Source organism: Poecilia formosa, unplaced genomic scaffold, assembly GCF_000485575.1.
Source record: "Poecilia formosa unplaced genomic scaffold, Poecilia_formosa-5.1.2 Scaffold19, whole genome shotgun sequence".
In the NCBI taxonomy this organism is placed as follows: domain Eukaryota; kingdom Metazoa; phylum Chordata; class Actinopteri; order Cyprinodontiformes; family Poeciliidae; genus Poecilia; species Poecilia formosa.
In genome coordinates, this window is record NW_006799958.1 from 1,854,968 (window position 1) to 1,875,577 (window position 20,610).

The 20,610-nt window shown below is 41.3% G+C and overlaps 3 protein-coding genes across 6 annotated transcripts in view; all 3 read right to left on the reverse strand.

The window, feature by feature from the left end:
• Positions 1-926: 926 nt before the first annotated feature.
• On the reverse strand, positions 927-10,886 carry LOC103134853 (cohesin subunit SA-2-like). Its single transcript, XM_016669080.1, has 25 exons — positions 10,675-10,886; positions 10,296-10,396; positions 10,066-10,153; positions 9,490-9,654; positions 8,883-8,979; positions 8,691-8,767; positions 8,528-8,599; positions 8,060-8,264; positions 7,583-7,731; positions 7,418-7,491; positions 7,180-7,303; positions 6,997-7,095; positions 5,920-5,999; positions 5,734-5,841; positions 5,532-5,652; positions 5,316-5,421; positions 5,071-5,174; positions 4,897-4,989; positions 4,693-4,779; positions 4,075-4,275; positions 3,074-3,150; positions 2,884-2,971; positions 2,721-2,801; positions 1,116-1,261; positions 927-1,035 (listed from the first exon to the last, which is right to left on the reverse strand). Exons 2-25 carry the CDS (start codon positions 10,343-10,345, stop codon positions 927-929), a joined length of 2,601 nt encoding a protein of 866 aa, XP_016524566.1. The 5' UTR covers positions 10,346-10,396; positions 10,675-10,886.
• Positions 10,887-11,667: 781 nt separating this feature from the next.
• Positions 11,668-14,952, reverse strand: LOC103134764 (uncharacterized). Of its 2 annotated transcripts, none has more exons than XM_007547204.2 (8): positions 14,472-14,952; positions 14,069-14,187; positions 13,485-13,545; positions 13,333-13,400; positions 13,163-13,265; positions 12,387-12,505; positions 12,129-12,274; positions 11,668-12,048 (listed from the first exon to the last, which is right to left on the reverse strand). In XM_007547204.2, the coding sequence occupies exons 1-8, from the start codon at positions 14,530-14,532 to the stop codon at positions 11,940-11,942; spliced, it is 786 nt and encodes a 261-aa protein (XP_007547266.1). In that variant the 5' UTR covers positions 14,533-14,952; the 3' UTR covers positions 11,668-11,939. The 2 variants fall into 2 exon arrangements, with proteins under 2 accessions (XP_007547266.1, XP_016524509.1); XM_016669023.1 differs by having other exon boundaries at positions 14,265-14,952.
• A 1,040-nt stretch (positions 14,953-15,992) lies between these two features.
• med14 (mediator complex subunit 14) overlaps positions 15,993-20,610 on the reverse strand; it is a 14,254-nt gene continuing 9,636 nt past the window's right edge. The window contains exons 21-29 of one of the 3 annotated variants that reach the window (XM_016669021.1): positions 19,923-20,172; positions 19,352-19,474; positions 18,986-19,162; positions 18,077-18,315; positions 17,806-17,985; positions 17,607-17,714; positions 17,094-17,219; positions 16,808-16,997; positions 15,993-16,714 (exon numbers count right to left, since the gene is read on the reverse strand). In XM_016669021.1, coding sequence (XP_016524507.1) covers positions 16,641-16,714; positions 16,808-16,997; positions 17,094-17,219; positions 17,607-17,714; positions 17,806-17,985; positions 18,077-18,315; positions 18,986-19,162; positions 19,352-19,474; positions 19,923-20,172 — 1,467 coding nt within the window. In that variant the 3' untranslated portion in view covers positions 15,993-16,640. Of the gene's footprint in view, positions 16,715-16,807; positions 16,998-17,086; positions 17,220-17,606; positions 17,715-17,805; positions 17,986-18,076; positions 18,316-18,985; positions 19,163-19,351; positions 19,475-19,922; positions 20,173-20,610 lie in introns of all 3 variants that reach the window. The other 2 variants (XM_016669022.1, XM_007547207.2) reach the window with 2 other exon arrangements.

The window sequence follows — 20,610 nt, forward strand, 5'->3', positions numbered from 1 at the left end:
ACGTCATCGGCCTTCAGTAACATGTCAGGTTTACATAAATAAAAGTTAATAGCACTACTGTTTCTGCTAATACTTTACAGAGTTTTTCGTAGCAGGATTCAAACACTGCCTGGTGTGTTTTTTAATTAAGAACTCTCGACAGGACAATTCAGACGGGAGCTGTTATGGTATTTCCTGGTTTTACATAATTTAAACAGCAGGGGGAGCGATTTACCCATCTTTGGTAGAGTGGCGGTCAGAAGTTCAGAAACAGATTATAGAATGGCGTCTTTTATTTCATCGATTCATTTTTTAAGTAAAATTCAAGTATTATATAGATTTATTACTCCAAGTTATATATCTAAATCGTTCATTTATAAAAAATAAACAAATATAGTCCATTTTGATGGCTTAAAGCTAATGAAAACTCAACATTTGGCCATTAAATAAAGCAGATTTTTTTTAAAAACTAACAAAGAAATGATGTATGTTTATGCAAATACGTTAAGTGTTTTGTTTATCTCTTTAATTATGTGTTGATATCCAAAAAGACGCGTGAAAACAATTAGAGCAGTTTTGTCCAAAAGAGTGGATCATAATTCAAACTATTACAAAATTAGCTAGAGTGCAGCTTGTGGAAGGATACCCAAAACATTTGACCCAAGTCGTAGATTCATTTTAATGAATTTTATTCTTCCATGGTATTTAAAAAAAAAAATTAAGTTGGTAATTACAGTAGTGCAAGGGTGGCTTCATCAAGCTTGTCATTCAGTCCCCAACACGAGAACGACAAAATAACAAAAAATCTCCAAGTAAGCTAGGCTGTCCAGTTGTTGAGTTGAATCAAACGGAATAGCACCTTTTTTAAAAGTCAGTCGTGGTTCGGTTCAGTTAGTAGCCGGATCCTTACTGGAGTTACCGGGATGCTTGCGGGGGTGACTCTGCTTCTAGGACAAGAACTGAGACACAAAGGTGAAGGCCTGATGAAGGTCCTCTGTCAGCTCCTCTGGCAGCGACAGAACCAGCGACGTCAGGCCTTTCGTTATTTCCAATATCCTACAAGAGGGAACAGAGTATGGCCTCTTAATCAGATTGTCCGCGGATTAATCATCGTCTTCTCGAAGGCTGGAACTCACCAGCTGATGTAATGAGCTGTCAGCTGAGGCTCATGCCTGCAGCCTTCCTCCGCCACCAGAGACTGCTTCATCTGTTTGAAGTTGGTCTCAATGTCCTTCTTTATTTCTGAAAAGACCTGGATTCCCTTGAAAGAGCTGATGACTTGCTTCAGAAGAAAAGAAAAAGAGAGACACGTTAAGGAAACAGGCAGAACGGTTTGGAAGACTGGAGAGGAATCAATTCAAAGAAAGCAGAAGACAGATTCACCCCACTTACATATATAACTGAGAGCTGGTGGGCTATGTATTTATGACTACCCAGGTGCCTGATGTCCTCCTCCAGCTGCTGACTCAGCACCAGCAGCTGGTTCAGTTTGGCGACGTGGAAGAAGTATTCTGTAGCACGAACAGAAGCGGAGGTTGGTGCCGGCAGCAGAACAGCAACAGGAAGCGCGGTATGAGCACAAATTGAACTTTTTAACTTTTTTTTTTTTTCTACGCTGTAATCACAACTTTCAGTGTTTTATCAATGAGATTTTCTGTGACAAGCCAGCAAAAAGCAGCNATTTAAACTGGTTGATTTCCAAACTTCATCCTCAAATGAAAGCAATTTAGTGAGAATCAAGCCTGCATTGACCTGACAAACAGCGGACTACTGTAACCGTTCACAGCAAGTCGCACGGAAACAAACACTGAACTATTTGGCTGTTATGACATGGAGTTTATACGGAGGAGTGAACCTGAAGTTTTCACACATGAGAACACTTTATCGGCTGTCAAGCACGGTGGCGGCGGCATCGTGACAATCCTACGACTGTTTTTAACATGTCGGTGTTTGACCAGCCCCTCGGGGACAAATAAAGGTTTTACTGAATAGAATTGAATTGTGCATTCTAAAAGCTGATGGAATACTTAAGAAGGAGGAACACCTCCAGATTTTTTTTTTTTTTATCGCAAATTGACAGCTAGATGGTTGAAAGCTGGAGAAAGTTGGATGTTCCCACAGCACGATGATCCCAAACGCACATCTAAACCGGTTTTGGAGTAAACGAAGCTGGCTAACATTAACGCCCAACCTATTGGAATTTGAGGAACCGAATCGTGAAAACGAACCAGTTCAAATGAACTCTACCGCTTCTGTCAGGAACAGCAGTCAAATATCCAGTTAGAATCGTGCCGGAAATGTGTTGCTGTAGTTTTGCATCACCAGTGAAAGTCAATGGGGATCGATTTTCCCATTAAACTGAATCCTTATGTGAAGTTTTCATTATATGTGACCTAAAAATATCGTCAATAAATCTAATTTTAATACCTAAAATGCGTTGAAATGACGCATCATCATCATCCATCCAGACAACACTTCAAATACATGATAAAAAAAAATCTAAATTAACATGGAATCCATGCCCATGATGTGTGCATTTAAACTTTACAATTAAAATAAAGAATATAGAGTAATCAGAGCCAAATAAACAGTACAGTATTTTTCTTGATGTACATTTTAACTGGAGAAAGAAAGTTCCCTACTCATAACAAGTCTTCACATACAAAGAAGTTCAAGTAAACTGCTACAGTGAAAGCAGGATTCAGATTGATCATGGATTTCATGGTGCAGATGTAACTCACCCTGCATGTTAGAGTTTGGCTGCTCGTACTGAGGGACCACAGCATGGCAAACGACATGCACTGCAGTGCCTCCTCCAGCACCTGTGGAAACAACACCTGATCAGAACAAAACGCTGAGAACAAAAACCATCAAAAAGTGTCTACGGTGACTTAATGACGGTACCTCTGGCGGTGGTCCTCCCAGGCTGCCGTCCTCCGTCAGGAGAGGAGACAGCAGCTCAAACACGTTCCATCGACTGAGGTCATGACAGCTAAAACAACGCAGACAGAGACAGGTTGGACCAGGATCGATTTAGAAGCAGCTTACACTAAACTGTTGAGTTCGCTGCGCGTCCTCGTCGGTCAAATCTCACTTGTGGAAAGCTCTGAGTTTCTTCAGTGTCGCTACAATTTGACTCGTCTCGTCTTCCTCAGCAGAAAAACAGCCGCGCTGCAAGAGAGCGGATAAACAGAAAAACTACAGAGTTAGGTAGGATTCACTGTTTATTTCACAGAAAATAAATCAATTCTACGCTTATGAACAAAACGTAAGACTTCTCTAATTAAATTATTGGAAAAAATTGAGGCCTGTCAGTTACACAGATCTTCTATTTTCTAAAACCAAGTGATTTTTGGAAGTGTGAATAGTTCCTGAACAACATTCCACTAAAAAAATCTGTATTTTTTATTCAAGACTTTTTTTTCAATATAACTAGATCAGCTCTAGTTAGAAATCCATAACATTTAGACTTTCCAAATGTTTATTTTACATTTTAAAATGTATGTAACTTTAGTATAAGATTTAATCTGTTTTGATAAAAAACAAGAAGGGTTTCAATGCATAAAACAAATACATGTGTAATTGATATCCTTGATCTAAGAAAGTTCAGAGTCCAAAACAGCTGTTAATTTAAAAATATATATATATAAATTAACTAATTGAAATTTGTGTGCATTTATCTGTGATTCAAAATACAGACGGATAAATCAAACTGGACAAAGACTCAAGTTGTGATGTGGTGAATTAAAGATAAATGACAACTTAAATGCGAGTTCAAGCAAAAAAATATATATATTTTTTTCAGGAATTCAGATTTTTATCTGAAGCCTGGAACCGCAAACATTTTCCCATAACACATTTTCATCCCCCCCCCATACTTATCAAGCCCTGGAAAATCATAAAGCCCAACTTGTTCCAGACTTTTAGATATTGCGTAGGAACCTTGAGCGCACATGTTGGCCACCGCTTGCTTATCTCTTCAGAATCTAAAATTGACAAAAGTATGGAACTAAAAACAGATGACGGCTCGTTTGAGCACAACAATTTTCCAAAAAATATATATTTGGCTGCACAAAGGGGAACCGAGACGCCTACCCTGAGTGACTCCCCAATTTTCTCTGTCAGTCGGTCCACCCAGCGCTGGACCAGAGAGTCCCGTGAGGCTCTGGCCGCCACGGCCCAGGCTGCGCCATCGCCACACAGACTGAGGTATGTTCGAGCGGCTGCTTCCAGAACCGCAGGGCCCGAGTGAAGGTCCAAAACAGCTGCCATCTCTGTCATCAGGCTTGAAACTGACTGCACAAATGGCATCATACAAAATGAAACTATTTTTGTTCGGTTAAGCCATCAACTAAAGACACGAAAACAAAAAACCCCAGAAATGATATTTGATTAGTTGTCTTCCTAAAGCTCCTATTGCCTAACTTTTCCATGTAATTTTACAAAAAAAACAACAACAAAAAAAAATCTATCAGTACTGAAAGTCAACACACAAAAACACTGAAGAACTCTGCAGAGGACTGACGAGACGAACGAAATCAGATGTTGTTTAAAAGGTAAACTAGAAACACTTTTTTTCCCCCCGCATTTTAAAAATAATAGTTTTTTTAATTTTTATTTTTTAAACTCACTTATCACGAACTGTTTTATACCCAAACACACTGCAGATTAAAATATTTTATTATACAATATTGATCTGGCAACGATGCAGACCTGTGTGTTTTTAGCCTCTTGACTGTCTGGGTGGAAGTACTGAGGAATCCGCATAAGGGAAGCAACAGTGTCGCCACTACATGAAAACTGCAGAAACACAATAAAATAATTCACATTATTATTATTTTATTTTATTTTTATTTTTTTTTACCACATGGAGTGAACTGAGCTTATTGCATGGACTGCTGCATGTGGTGCAAATACCTTGGAGAGTAACTTGGGAAGCACAGAAAACAGATGTTCAGTGAGCTTTAGACAGTCGTCAGCTTGAATTTTCTTTTCTCTATTGCTCATGATCTGTTAGTGAACAAAGCTCAAATTTAAAGCCGCAATGTTTGACCAGATTAAAAGAGAGATATCATCCAGCCTTCTTTTTACCTTCTTGGCCCCGCTCCTCCCTACCAGAGCTGGCCCCTCTGTGGCCTGACGTACCGACGCAACCAGGATCTCCACAATCACCGCTTGTTCTGCCGGAGTAAAACCTACAACACAAAAACACCCACGGTTTGAGTAACACCTGTACAGTATATTAGTAAGATATTGTAAAATCCTATGAAATTCTGTAACTACTGACAAATTTGAAGAGTTTTCTTGCCCCCTAACTCACACACATGCTTTCCTACCTGAGCTGTTCTGCAGCAGTGCAGCTGTGAGTGTGGGCCAGTCTTTCAGCAGAGACCCACCACAGTCCCAAAGGCTGTCCACCAGGTAAACGACATGCTTGTGGAGCTGAAGGTTTACGTGATAAAAAAAATAACATAAAAAATCATCCATTAAATATGAAATGCAACAAGCATTTTTTTTTATAAACTAAAAAAAATGTAAAAACAACCTGTCACCTCAGACTCCTGATAAAACCGCAGTAAAGCTTTAAGTCGGTCAAACATCTGTCGTCTTCGCTCGTCCTCTTCGTTCCTTTCATCCTGATTATCAGAGGTAGGAGCTGCAGCACTGAGAATCCTGAAACAGACCAATGGTGTCTCTTGTTTTTGTCAAAACAAGTAATTAGTACGTTTAGCCAAGCGACGGAGGCGTTTTTACCTTGAGTAGAGCAGCTCCCCTGCGGTGGCTGAGAGGGGCCGATGAGAGGAGTAAACGACCTGAAGGAGCTGCTTGTAGTCCTCAGACGTCAGCACGTCGTCTGTGGCTCTGGAGAGAGAAGGATTATGAGAAGGGAGGAGAAAAAAGCAAAAAGCAAAAAAAAAAAAAAAGAAATCAATAACTTACCTGGAGATTAGCACCAATAGTTTCATGGTCTGCACTGCCACCTCATTGTCCTTATCTAGCACCATGGAGATCAGTCGATTCTGCCACGCAATGGGACGGAGAATGAGCAATGACGATAAAGAACGCTTGGACCTCAAGGAGTTATATGGACATTTTAACTGAAAGCTTTGATCAAATATTTTCATAGTTCTTATTTTAATATATCCCGGGATTTATTTTTAAATAAGTACTAATATTAAATATATCCCTTTCAAAAGTATTGACCTCTTAAACTTTTTGTTGTTTTACAACAACAAACTCTAGAATGTTTTGATTGGTATTTTATGTGACGGTTCAACACAAAGGAGTGCAAAATTGTAATTTGAAAGATAAAGGACCACTGGTTTTCTATTTTTATTTTTATTTTTTTTTTACTATATGTTTATTTCTTACAAAATTAAAAAAGAGTGAAAAGTGTGGCAAGTATTTGTTCCTAGACCCCTGAGTAAGCATAAATGCCTAGTAGGTGTCTTCCAACAACCAGCTTTCTTCCTTTAGTTCCACCATTTATGCCAGATTTACTGAGTCTATAACTGATAGTTTGTGTTGATAGAGCCACCTGAGCTGTCAATCGCTGCAACTCCTCCAAAGTAACCATTGGCCTGTTGGCTACTTCTCATTCTGGTCGATAACAAAGATCTACTCTATTCTACAATCTGATTAATCTTCTCTAATATGCCTCATACCTCCATACTGTATTTATACTGAGATTAAACTGCACACAGACTGACTCTACCCACCAATTAGCACAACTGATTGCACTCCATTTTATTTAAGGGGAATCAGATTAAAGGCACCTCACTTTTTTTATTTTTAACTCATACAAAGCTTTCAAAGTCATATTTTTCTTGCAATTCCACAGTTTTGTGCAACTTTCTGTTGGGCTGTCGCAGAAAAAATACACTAAAGTTTGCAGGTGTGACGCAATAAAATACAAATAAGTTCTAGGGGTGTGAATATTTTTGCATTGTGGGCCAGATATAGGTATTCGTAAGACATAGTGTGCAGCTGAAGGCTTTAAACAGGGAGTTCGTTTACCTTGAAGCGACTGATGAACAGATCCAGTTTAGGGAGTAGGACAGGATCACCAAACAGACCCTGCAGAGCTAACACACACTTCAGACGCACATCCGGTACCTGAAATGTGACGTATAAAGATTTCAGCTTGTTTTCAGGATCTGAAAAGCTGCTTGAATCACCTGTAATTAGGCAGCCGCTGACCTTATCGTGCATCATCCAGCCCATGTATTTGAGGTAACTATCGTTGAGGAATGACGAACTGTACAGCTTCATCCACAAGCCCAACTCCTCCATGCAGACTGAGCGAATTTCTGGAAGCATATCCCTGCTCAAACGTACACAACATATGCGGAGTGTTACCTGTCGACATGAAAACACTACAAACGTTTTTAAACAAATAAAATAAATTGAAAGCGGCAATGTAAGAAGTGTTGTGTACCGATATCTTTTAAGAAAAACCCCTTTGAAGATGACGTCCATCATGCTCTCGACCTCCGCCCTCTTTTCCTGCAACTTTTAGAGACGTCAGAAGGCGTTAAAATTCGATTCAGTCACACAGAGCAAACATTCAGTCCCCCAAGCATCTTCAATCCACAGATCTCACCTCCGAGATCTTCTTCTGCATCCTCTCCAGTTGCTGGGTCTTTTGTCTCACCGTCTTCGTCCTCTGCACGTTGTACAGCTTCTGACTGTTTTCGATCCCGACGCTCAGGCTCAGAGCCACGCTCAGCAGAGAGCTCAGCAACTTCACCGCTTGACACACACACGCACACACACACACGTTCAGATCAAAGAGTCCACGTTAAATCATTTAATGATTACCGCACTTGTGTGTGGAAAGCCAGACGGACCAAAACCACCTGATGTGTGTGTTTTTGAGGCTTTGTTCACGTTATTTGCAGAGTTTTCATGTTGCTTATCAAGTATGTGTTAGAGTCAACTTTTAAATAACATTTTAACAAAACATCTGACACAAGCACATAGAAGAAATTAATAATAATAATTTGAAAAAAAAAATTTAATCATGTTTTTGGCCCTGCTGGACTTCCATATTTGCATCCGCGTGCGTCTTGTCTCTTACCCGCGAGCGTGCACGTGTGTCTGAACGCCCTTACGTATGAGTTGGACAGCTCAGTGAGCAGCGAGATGAGGCTGTTCATCAGGTAGCTGTCAAAAAGGACGCTGTGCTGACACTGAGCCACCAGCACCGACACAAAGTCGCAGAACTCCGAGTGAAACCAGCGACCGGACGGCCCGGACTGCACGAGTGGATACTCTGCACTGTCCTACAGTTTAGAAGGAAACAGGAAGAGGATTCCATCTCAGAGCAGCAGAGATTTGAGCGTGACAAAATGACAAATAGCATCATTATATAGTAGAAGAGTATTGCAAAGTGGCGAGATTGTTGTGGTACGTTTACGTTCCACATAACTGCTAGGAAAAGATGTTTAGCACAGCAACTCAGACGTGTATTAAAAAATACAATCATCTGAAATCATCAAGATTACAGACACAACAAATCTGCTACAGAAAGAAAGCATGTACTGACTGCATCCATGGGCCAGGTGACGGTCAGAATCCACGGAAAAGCAAGGAATCGCTTATACTGCAGACCAACAGCCTGAAACGCACAGACGTCCACATCTGTTTGAGTCAGCCTCTCTTTATAATCACACAGGGGAGAGGACAGGACAAAATGTAGAGGTGTTTACCTCATCCAGCTCCTCGACCATTTTGCTCTTCACGTGCTTGTCCTCTTTACTCTGGCACATCTCTGCCGTGACCGCGCCTGCAGAGGATGCGAAAACCGAAGGACGAACACATGAAACCGGTTCTGTGTGTCTGGCGTGTTTCTGGCTGCTGGAAGGAGATTGAAATTGTGCATTTGTGTACGAATCGCTTGCCTTTGCAGCCACAGCACTGGATAAAGAAGCTGATGAGGTCGAGTAGAGAGGCGTCTCTGTCCGTCACGTATGCCTCAATCCAATCATCGATCACTGCCTGTCCAGGCACCAGATAATAATCAGAGAATTCATTTATGCTAGGACATATTCTTACTTAACTCTTGGTTTAATAGGAAGAGCCTCAGTTTTCCTTTTATCTGTTATCACCACTTTATTTTCACCTTTACTGAGGTGAAGACATACTTGCCCTCTTACAGACATCGTTTGATTGTGCTTTGTTGTCGTGCTTCAAATCATGAAACTCATTTTAATATCAAACCAAGAATTGTCCTGAGTTAAAAAACAAAAAGAAGTATTTTTTAAAATATTATTTCAAAATGAAACAGAACTCCCCCCCTGTAGTCGGCATGGCTAAAAGCATTTCAAAGTCTGTGGGACTCCATCCAACAAGAAAATATGGCATCCACTGAAAAGGAGACACCCGCCTTTTTCAAACCAAAAACAACACAAAGGCCTGCATCACGTCCTAAAACAGCATCTTACCTAACTGAAAATCTCTACTGAAGCAGATGTCTACCAGCAATGTATGCTGGGTAAGCAGTCTTACCTGTATGGCGCTCTTGCCCATGGTGATCACCTCAAACAGGGTGACTGCCTCCACTTGCTTCTCTTTGGCGCGTTTGCCCCGTGCCCTTCGAACGCTGCTGCCGCTGGCTCTGGCTCTTTTGCTCTTGACATTTTCCGAGATGCTGCACGCTCTTCTTCTTCGTCTCTGCATAATTACATTTTCATTTTATCAGTAATGACACTGACATTTCAAATTTAAAATTCATAACGGTCTAAAAAAATAAAAAATAAACTATGGCGTAAAAAATATTCACAGATATTTTCTAAACTGGATCACTAAACTTCTAAAAGGTTTGTAGTCCATTGTATAATCAAGTTATCCATCACACTATTTATTTGGAAACATTTTTTTTAAATGTACTGGAAATATCACAGAAATTTCCTCATATATGTGGTTGTAATTACACAATGTGAAAAGGTTCAATTGAAATCAATAATTTTGCAAGCCAGTGTTCATCTATAAAAGCATCCCCACACTATTACTTTAGTTAATGAGTCCTGTCACTCTATTCTTGCTTTGCATTTGCATTTCTGCAGGAAAACAGAAGAAACCCACCACACTCTTCTGTCGGTTCTCGTTCCCTGACTCATCCTCAGAGGGACTGATAGCTCCAGAGGAGGTCGCCTCAGCCTGAGAGTTTGCACTGGAAAACCAAACAAAACAAACAAACAAAAAAACACACACACACAAAAAAAACATAATCATATTTGATTACATAAATCTAGAAGGAATTTTAAAACTACATCAAAATAGCGTCATCCACAGTTTTGGTAACCAATAGTTACTTTTTCTCTGAAGACCTGGATGCGGCTGCAGCAGAAGGTTCTGGTATCATCTCCTCCTTATATCTTCACACCGGACTCACCATGATGTAATGAGAGGGATGCTTGTGCAGACAACAACAACGTGCGTTCGTAAACAATAACAAAAGCTCGCAACTTCGCTTCTTTCTGTAGGAGCAGCTGTTAGTCTCAATTAGTCAAAAAATAAAATAAAATAAAAAATCAGAGTTTAGCAGATGTAAGGTGGTTAAACTGTACAATTTATATTAAGTGTGCGTTAAAAAAAAAAACTAATTACCATCCGTGAAATTTTAAAGAAATACCAATAGCTTCTTTAATCCGATAAAACAGCTACAGCACATGACAATAAGTAGACAATAACCTGTAGGTGACTGTTACACTGTCCAAACTTACCTTCATTGCACAGGTACGTGACTTTGTGATGCTGATAGATGTTTCGGTTTTAATCCGCGGCATGTCAGAGTCAAATAATTTAAAGGGTTTCCTCTCATTTCCTCCGTCGTCGAACAGAGCTCTCACAGTCAAGCTATCGGACAGCCTAACTCGAGCTGATTGGCTACAAACTGAAATGCTGACACCTGATAGGCTGCTCTGAAACATCAGCGTCTGTTACGTCCCTCCCGTTGCGGCTGTGGTGGCAGACGCGCGCGCCCGTCCGGGTTGGTTTTCTGCTGTCACAGCTGAGGCACATCTGGGCTACAACATACGTCATCGGCCTTCAGTAACATGTCAGGTTTACATAAATAAAAGTTAATAGCACTACTGTTTCTGCTAATACTTTACAGAGTTTTTCGTAGCAGGATTCAAACACTGCCTGGTGTGTTTTTTAATTAAGAACTCTCGACAGGACAATTCAGACGGGAGCTGTGATGGTATTTCCTGGTTTTACATAATTTAAACAGCAGGGGGAGCGATTTACCTGTCTTTGGTAGAGTAGCGGTCAGAAGTTCAGAAACAGATTATAGAATGGCGTCTTTTATTTCATCGATTCATTTTTTAAGTAAAATTCAAGTATTATATAGATTTATTACTCCAAGTTATATATCTAAATCGTTCATTTATAAAAAATAAACAAATATAGTCCATTTTGATGGCTTAAAGCTAATGAGAACAACATTTGGCCATTAAATAAAGCAGATTTTTTTTAAAAACTAACAAAGAAATGATGTATGTTTATGCAAATACGTTAAGTGTTTTGTTTATCTCTTTAATTATGTGTTGATATCCAAAAAGACGCGTGAAAACAATTAGAGCAGTTTTGTCCAAAAGAGTGGATCATAATTCAAACTATTACAAAATTAGCTAGAGTGCAGCTTGTGGAAGGATACCCAAAACATTTGACCCAAGTCGTAGATTCATTTTAATGAATTTTATTCTTCCATGGTATTTAAAAAAAATTAAGTTGGTAATTACAGTAGTGCAAGGGTGGCTTCATCAAGCTTGTCATTCAGTCCCCAACACGAGAACGACAAAATAACAAAAAATCTCCAAGTAAGCTAGGCTGTCCAGTTGTTGAGTTGAATCAAACGGAATAGCACCTTTTTTAAAAGTCAGTCGTGGTTCGGTTCAGTTAGTAGCCGGATCCTTACTGGAGTTACCGGGATGCTTGCGGGGGTGACTCTGCTTCTAGGACAAGAACTGAGACACAAAGGTGAAGGCCTGATGAAGGTCCTCTGTCAGCTCCTCTGGCAGCGACAGAACCAGCGACGTCAGGCCTTTCGTTATTTCCAATATCCTACAAGAGGGAACAGAGTATGGCCTCTTAATCAGATTGTCCGCGGATTAATCATAGTCTTCTCGAAGGCTGGAACTCACCAGCTGATGTAATGAGCTGTCAGCTGAGGCTCATGCCTGCAGCCTTCCTCCGCCACCAGAGACTGCTTCATCTGTTTGAAGTTGGTCTCAATGTCCTTCTTTATTTCTGAAAAGACCTGGATTCCCTTGAAAGAGCTGATGACTTGCTTCAGAAGTAAAGAAAAAGAGAGAGACACGTTAAGGAAACAGGCAGAACGGTTTGGAAGACTGGAGAGGAATCAATTCAAAGAAAGCAGAAGACAGATTCACCCCACTTACATATATAACTGAGAGCTGGTGGGCTATGTATTTATGACTACCCAGGTGCCTGATGTCCTCCTCCAGCTGCTGACTCAGCACCAGCAGCTGGTTCAGTTTGGCGACGTGAAAGAAGTATTCTGTAGCACGAACAGAAGCGGAGGTTGGTGCCGGCAGCAGAACAGCAACAGGAAGCGCGGTATGAGCACAAATTGAACTTTTTAACTTTTTTTTTTTTTCTACGCTGTAATCACAACTTTCAGTGTTTTATCAATGAGATTTTCTGTGACAAGCCAGCAAAAAGCAGCAGATAATTATGAGGACGATGGCAAATGATACATGACTTTTGCAAACAAAAAAATTGGAAAAGAACGATGTGCATGTGTTTTTTAATACTCCTGAAATGTAAAATGGTCCCCAACCTGGATTGCAAAATTAAAGCTCAAGTTCAGTCAGGCTGGATGGAGAGGATATAGTCACCTTCCTAAAATGATGGCCCAAGTATTTATTTATTCTTTTTTTTTTTTTTTTCTTTTTTTTACCAAAAGTGACTTTTTTTGCTTAAAACATCTTTTGGAAAGAAGGAGGTTGTTGAATCATTTTTGTGAACATTGAGGATGCTTCATGTGAACATCGAAGATGCTTCCTTAAAGCGATAGTCATTGTGGAAGTCATTTTATGTTACTGTACTCTTATAGAAAATATTAGGAAGATGAGACAATGAGGCCACCAGGGAGTGCAAAGACATAACTTAGTGCTCTGTTTTTGTTGGTCGGGAATGATTTAAATGTTCTTACCATCCATCAGTGGCCGGTCCAGCATATCAACAGGGCTGCCTTGAATAAGGAAGACCTCGACACGAGGAAACATGGCAGACAGACCCACCATGTCCAGGTAGTCCTGAGCAAACACGTGAGAATTGAATCCGTGCTAAGAAAAATCAAATATTTAACGTTAGGTGTGATACCTCTAGCTGTGGCATAGGCTTTGGTAGATGTTCAAGGCACTGCAGCATTTGGTCAAGAATCTCTGATCCTGGGAGGGTAGAGAAGAAACACATTAAATACAGAGAGTTTAGCGAAGCTAGAATGATCCCACGACGGTTTGTTGGCATCATACCTTGGGTCTGAAAGGTGTCCGACTCTTCAGGGCTGCAGCCTTGACCCAACTGCTCCTGGAACTGGACATTTGAAAACCAGAATTAAGCTTCACGTGTAAGAAAACCACACATAAAACCAATTTATTCTATATGAACTATGATGATACGATTACTCTAATTTTACAGATGAAGGTGTGAGATATTGCATGTCACATATGTGCAGTTGACAGTCTCAAAAGTCTTTACATTGTAAAAATATCTTTAAAAAAATCAAAACAATAATAATGATTACAATTTAATGTAAAAACATTGACACAGATAAATACTTTAAAACCTGTTCTACCTTTGATGTGACATTTATATTTGGAGAACCTTTGCAAGACAAAGAAAGCGGCTCAACAAACTATTTCATGGTGTTCACACATGTATACCAAGCTTATTGTGACATTTTATTCTTTTCTTTTGTTTTTACAGATTTCCTTGCAATCAGTTTTACAGTTTGATCAAATTATTTATCATGCTGTCCCTTTTTTACTTCATAGAAGTCTGGCAGTTTAGTTTAAGTGTGTGTTTGTTTGTTTTTGTTTGTCAGAGGTCAGCCTACCTGTTGCATCTGCGCCCTGATGAGGAGGTCCAGTTGCCCACAGAGACACAGCATCTCCAGCCCCACCTGCTCAGGACTCAGTCGAACAGGCATCAGAGGTCGCCTCACCTGCAGCTCCACTGACCACACCAAACCAAACCACATCAGCACATTTTCTTATTTTACTTTTTTATTATTATTGTTATTTTATTTTAACCATCTACTCCTTTGTAAAGCTTCACAGGGAGGTGTCACCAAAGCCTGGGACCATGCATCAACCCTCTATGGGGTGCTTGATGATGACAGGAGGGGAGTGGTCAGGTTTTTGGGGAAGCAGACAAAGCCTGTAGGACGAAGTTCTACCACACTCAATTATAATTCTTCCACATATTACACTGAGATCAGATATAAAGCAGAGTCTTACCTTTAAAATCTTCATGATAGACGGAGGGCTGACAGAGCGGCTCCGTTGTGCTGACTGCCATGTCTAACCGGGATGTGACGTGATGAGGCTCCTTATGTCGCCCTGCTGGTAAAAGCCATAAGAAGCGGCTTGTACGAGCAACAACGGGACAGCAGACGACTAACGTTTCTATTTAGTTTAACGCATTTTCCCGGCGGTATCCACAGCGAGTGGTGCGTTCGAGTGCCAAAGGCTCGGGCGGGTAAATGAACACCGGTTGTTCATTCAGAAAGTCGTCGTCTTCTTCTCGCAGATGACAACGACTAAACGTCGCAGCGTGGCGAAACATCCTTTATTCCCGGTGTTTCCATGCGGTTTCGAATAGATTGAAGCAAAACAAAACAATGACGAAATGCGGACGCCTGCTGTCAGTGAATTCAGGGCCGGTTTCAGTGAACGCCAGCCCCACGCAGACTGGGGAGATGATGTCATGCTTTAAGGTTGGGGATCAGAGCATCGCAGTCAGGAAAGGAACCTTAAAGCTATCGCAGGTAAATAATAAATTCCAGTTTATTGTTTACCTCAATAAACTAGAATATTATTTAAAAAAATGATGTGATTGAACAACTGCACAGTGATGTATATCACGTGTTTGTTCATTTTGATGACTGTGGCTGCAATAAATAAAAAGCCAATATTTAGCAAACGTTCTAAAATGTTCAATCATAGGGAAGGCTGCTGATGTGACAGTTGTCCAGATGACAGTCATTGGTTAAGTCACAAAAATGTTTTTGCTAAAGTTGGGTGTTGACGGAAGGTTTAGTGGAAGAAAAAAAGTCAAGTGCCACCAAAAAAGATGCATGAACAACAAAGTCAATTTTAGAGTAGAAGAGACATTCACAAGCAGTGTCGGTTTTCGAAATGGGGTGCAAGGGCAGTTGCCCAGGGCGGGAGTAGAAAGGGGTGAGACAAATATTTAAAATCATGTTTTCTCAGTCTGGAGGAAGAGTCGAGAGGCACAAAATGAATTGAGATTCAATATATTTACAGTCAGTGTTGATTTGGGGAACCATGATATATCCTGGTGATGGTACTATATGATTTATCTGTGATTTTACTTTTTTTTTTTTCCTTCACAGGAGGCAGAAATAGGAAATCCATACATCAAAACCTATGTATATTTTTGTAATGGAAAATAAGTGCATTGATATTTTACAGATAATTAACTTAAACATAAAATATTTACCACAGACTTAAAAAACCTACAACTATGCTCTGTTTTCTTAAATTATTGTATGAAAAGCAGATAATCATTTGTAATGTTTAAAAGTGTCATTAGACCAATTTATGTTTTTATTATGGACTAATTCCCCCAATTACAATCCAACCTCATCTACGTTGAAGAGAAACACACCAAAAGAAGGAGATCCCTGCTGAAATGAGCTTCCTCTCTAGTGAGGCATTGAGAGGGAATATTTTTTTCTAAGAAGTCAGCTCTGAGGAGAGTGAGCACTTCAACAGTCATCGCTGAATGGAAGATCCTTAAAGCACAAACCAACACGGGGCTTTGTTTATTAAATAGCAAAGTCAGACAGCATGTCTCCAAATCCTTCAATCAGGACTCAGAATGGTTCTTAGTAAAATACAACTGGCTTATAAAGTTTATCACAGTTTTAGAGTATAGAAAATGAAAAATTCAAATAAAAAAAGAAAAGCAGATACTGACAAAACAAAAGGCAAGAAGATCATTAAATAGTGTGCTAAGGAATCTATCCCCTGAAAACTATAATAATAGACATAAGAAAAAGAAATCTCGCAAAAACTCTCACCTGATTTTCTTTCTGACAAGCAAAATTTACATCAATATACATATTTTTGTAAACAATCTTAATTTTCAATAGATAATTTTGCTTACAAGTGCCTGGAGGACAAAAATAACACATTTATATTTTGTTTCCTTTGCATTCAGCACTGATTTCATTCGAAGTCAAAGTTTTCAGCCGAAGAGAGATGGCATGCTGGATTCAGACGACCGCTTTTCCTCTTCTTTTTTTTTTTTTTTTTTTAGAGAGATGGCATGCTGGATTCAGACGACCGCTTTTCCTCTTTTTTGTTTTTTTTGTCACGTCAGCTCTGGACTTCAATCTCAGGCGACTCCAGTTCAGATTCAGGATAAAAAGTCTGAAAGGGTTACTGTCGAGTGCTTGGGGGAAGCGTCAGGCTGGCCATCAGCTCTTGAACGGATGCAAATATGGTGCACTCACCTGAAAGACAAGAGCGTTAGAAAGGTCGACTCCCGTAAAGTCAGAATCGGAGTCGATATTTAGATTACGGGGGAGCTTGTTATGGAGTCTTACCCTGCCTGGAAGGGTGCAGCTCGTTGAACCTCTTTAGGATATTAGAGACCAGAAGCGCTGCGGCTCCAGAGGAGCTGTGCTGCCTGGGAATATCGGCCTGCTGAGTGAGGCCCGTGGCCATGTCGTACACGATGGGAACAATGATGCTCACGGGGTCCTGGGGCACCGGGATGCGCTGGGTGAGCTGCAGCTGTGAGATGAAAACGACCAAACGCACACACACAGTCAGGCTCCTGCAAATATTTAGAGGTCTGCAATGTACTACTGAGGTAGGAGTGCAACTTACAAAAAAAAGCATTTTGGCCTTGAGCACCACAGCGATGGTCCCAGGAGGAGCGATGGGGGGCGCACTGGGAGGGATGGTGAGACAGAACTGGACATTCCACTTGAGCTGTCCAGCCTGGTCAGGGAACTGGCGAGAGAAATATTTTAGTCAAGCCCAACTAGAGATGCACAGAAAAAAACGTGTGTTGGTTGGAGCTGGATGATTTTCGGTGAGAGCATTCCTGACCGAAGAATGGCTAGTAGGAAACTTGAAATGCCAAATTTTTCCAAATTATTAGACATAAATTGGTCACAACTCACACAGTGCGACTTCGCTTCTGCTTCAAGCAGAAATTAATAAAGCTCTAATGTGACGGTAAGGGCAGAAAATGGGTTTTGAAAGCCGTTTTGGAATCTTCGTATAGCTAATAAAAATGCTGACTGGAAATTGAGATATTTACATCTTTTACAGTAAAGAATTCACTAATAAGACAACAAAAAAAAAGCCTTTAAAGCAGAAGTGAAAGCTACACACCAGCTCAAGCTTCATGATGCGCACACAGTCTCTAAGAACATTAGTGGGAGCCCCGAGCAGTTTCGTGAAGGCACTCAGAGTGTTGAATTTAAAGGGAGGACCAGCGACCTGACAAGAGAAAGTTAAAGGAAGAAGGATTGTTGGGATAAAACAAAGTGGAGGTGTGTCATTTTAGGTGTTGACTGGTGTTTTCACTTACCCGGGTCTCGAAGAACCTCTCCAGCACCTGAAGCTCCTCCTGGGACCAGGGCCCTGCGTTTTCTGGGGTAACTTTGAGTTGCAGAGTCTGATAGTTCTTTGGATTGAGAGCCACTCGGCACTTCAGGACGTCCGTCTTGAACATGATCACGCCTGGCTCGTTGGAGTTCACGATCGATAGCTGGAGCAGATGCGACACGGCAGGTGATTGCACTGAAAACACTCAAATTAAACGCAAGAAGCAAACAACCGATTACTGACGAGACACTCACCGTCGCCTCCTGCTGGATGATCCTCTGTAGGTGTCGCCTCATGATAACGGAACCCAGAAAGCGCTCCAGTGGCGAGCAGAGATAGCTTCCTGCCAGGCCGGGTACCATGCAGGGGGTAGGTGAGGGGAGCAGGAGCACGTGTAAGGCGTTGTGGGAGAGGATGGTGGGGATGGATGCAGCCCAGGGGCGCTGAGGTAGCTTTCGGGGAGGAGGCATACTGGTAGGCATGACTTGGGAACCTAAGGCAAAGATAGAAAAAAAAAAAACAGGGGATTTTGAAAAGGCAGAAAAACACAGAATTTAATATACTTAAATCTGATCTAAGTGACAGTTCTGTTGTACTGAAGGATGTTGCACTGCTCATCCTTCAGTCTGTTTATTAAGGATTTTTTTTCCCCCTGTGTGTCAGACAATATTAGGTCTGTCACACACAGGGAAGGCAATGAACTTATAGTTCATATAATAAAAAAAAAAAGAATCGGAAAAACCTGCTATTTGCAGATCAGAACTTTGCAAAAACTTAAAATTGATAACTGGCCATTAAATTTTGTTCCTCACGACATTAGAAAATACGTCATGGTGGTATTTACTTTAAAATACTTTGATGGCAATTTCATTTGCAATAAATATAGAGTCCTCACTCATTTCTCCCTCAAATGTCATGATGCTGCTGCCAACGCTCTATGATTTTATCATCTCTGGCATCATCCTCTTTATGTGTGGGTATTTCCTGCAGTGAGGCTGAGAGTATTTTTAGCATGAAACGTGTGAATATTATAACCAACAAACATTGCACTAGTCCTTTAAATATGCATCACTGCACAGACTAATATTGCAAAAGTTGTGCATTTAAGATATATTATGCAGCCCTAATAGAGTTAGTATTAGTAATGAGAAAGCGGTACTTACCGCTCCCAGCACGTGGAGAGTTGGGGTCGGGAATAGGCGAGTGCAGCGAAGGATTACCGGGGGACATGCCGGGGATTCTGGCCCCAGGAGAAGGCCCTGAAACCTGGGGTGAGCCTGGCCACTGGCCCCTGTGGCTGGGAGACACCATGGTGTAAGGAGAGCTGGGGTCCAGAGGACCTAGATAGAAGAGAGCCAATAATCAGTCACTAAACATAACAATCACAGTCATAAACACACCACTGCGTGCCCTGGCTTTACAAGTCTTAAATGTTTGCAGCGCACAAAAGGCTCGGTCATGTTCGCTTCGGCCTGTTCAAGCCCCTCGCCCAGCAGGGACCAGCATTTATGGCCCTCCCTGCTGCTTACCGTGGGGACTGGCAAAGCTGGTCTGGCCCATGGCTATGCCCAGGGACGACGGAGACGGGGTGGGGCCAAAAGGAGAGGGCGCCCTCAAAGCTCCGCTAGGGGAGCCAGAGGCATGGATGTTCCCTGCATATATACACACACACATACACACACACATGCGTCAAATGGCTCATAAGACTCTGCTCCTCTCACACACACCCGCAATCACTCGTGAGCATACAAGCTAAAGCTGGACGGAGAGGCCGTAGCGTCTGGCAAGAGGGCTGAGATGGAGACCAATGGAGGGAGGGAACATGGCTGAACACATGCTTTTTTTTTCTGTGAGCACATGTTGCATGAGAAACACAAATGGTCTTGTAGTTTCATCAACTAAAAAGGGCACACGTGGCAGCAGAAGCTCTCAGATGATTTGCTCCGGTAACAAATATGTCGGTGACCATGACGACATGAGAGTCAAACTAAAAATTCATCATTTAGAACAAGATGTCTGAATGAGATGAGATGAGACGACACAAACGGAACGAGACCTCCACACTCACAAGTATGAGAGGGAATTACGATGTACCGTTACCTGGCGACTGTGTGGGCATCATGGAGGGCGACGGAGTAACGTTGGCGAGATAATTTGGTGGCGGCGACGTAAGAGGGGGGTATACGCCTCCGGCGCCACCTCTCATGGTCTGGGGCTGCTGCTGAGCCTGCAGCTGGTTCATCAGGCTGTCCATTACGTCGACGCCCACAGGGGAGGGAGGGTTGTCGTCTTCGTTGACGGAACGTCTGCGGGCGTCTTGGCTGCTGTCCACAAACATGTTAAGGAATGTCTGAAGGAGGAGAAAAATGTTTGATGTGGAAAAACTGAATCACATCACTGGTTTTTTTGGGGTTATTTTTAGTGTCCAGCAAAACTAATGGCACCACTTCAGTGTTGCTAATTTTGCACCAACATGTTTATTCCGACTTTATGCAACACAAAGAAGTAAAAAGTTATGAAGTGGAAAGAAAGTAATACCTGAGTTTATTGAATGGAACCAGGGTCTCTGCAGGTTTTACTAACTCAAATTTAAGACTATTATGAAATGAATTTATGGCCTTAAGCTTCACAGTAATGTACAAACTTACCCATCTGTCACACAATAAATAGGCGAAAAAAAAGCTAGTTAAAGGTACATTAGCAGCTAGCGAGAGGTAGCCTCATCCCTCTCAAGTCACAGAAGAGAATATAGCTGAGTGTGACTCAAATTTTTGCCAGACAGAGAAGT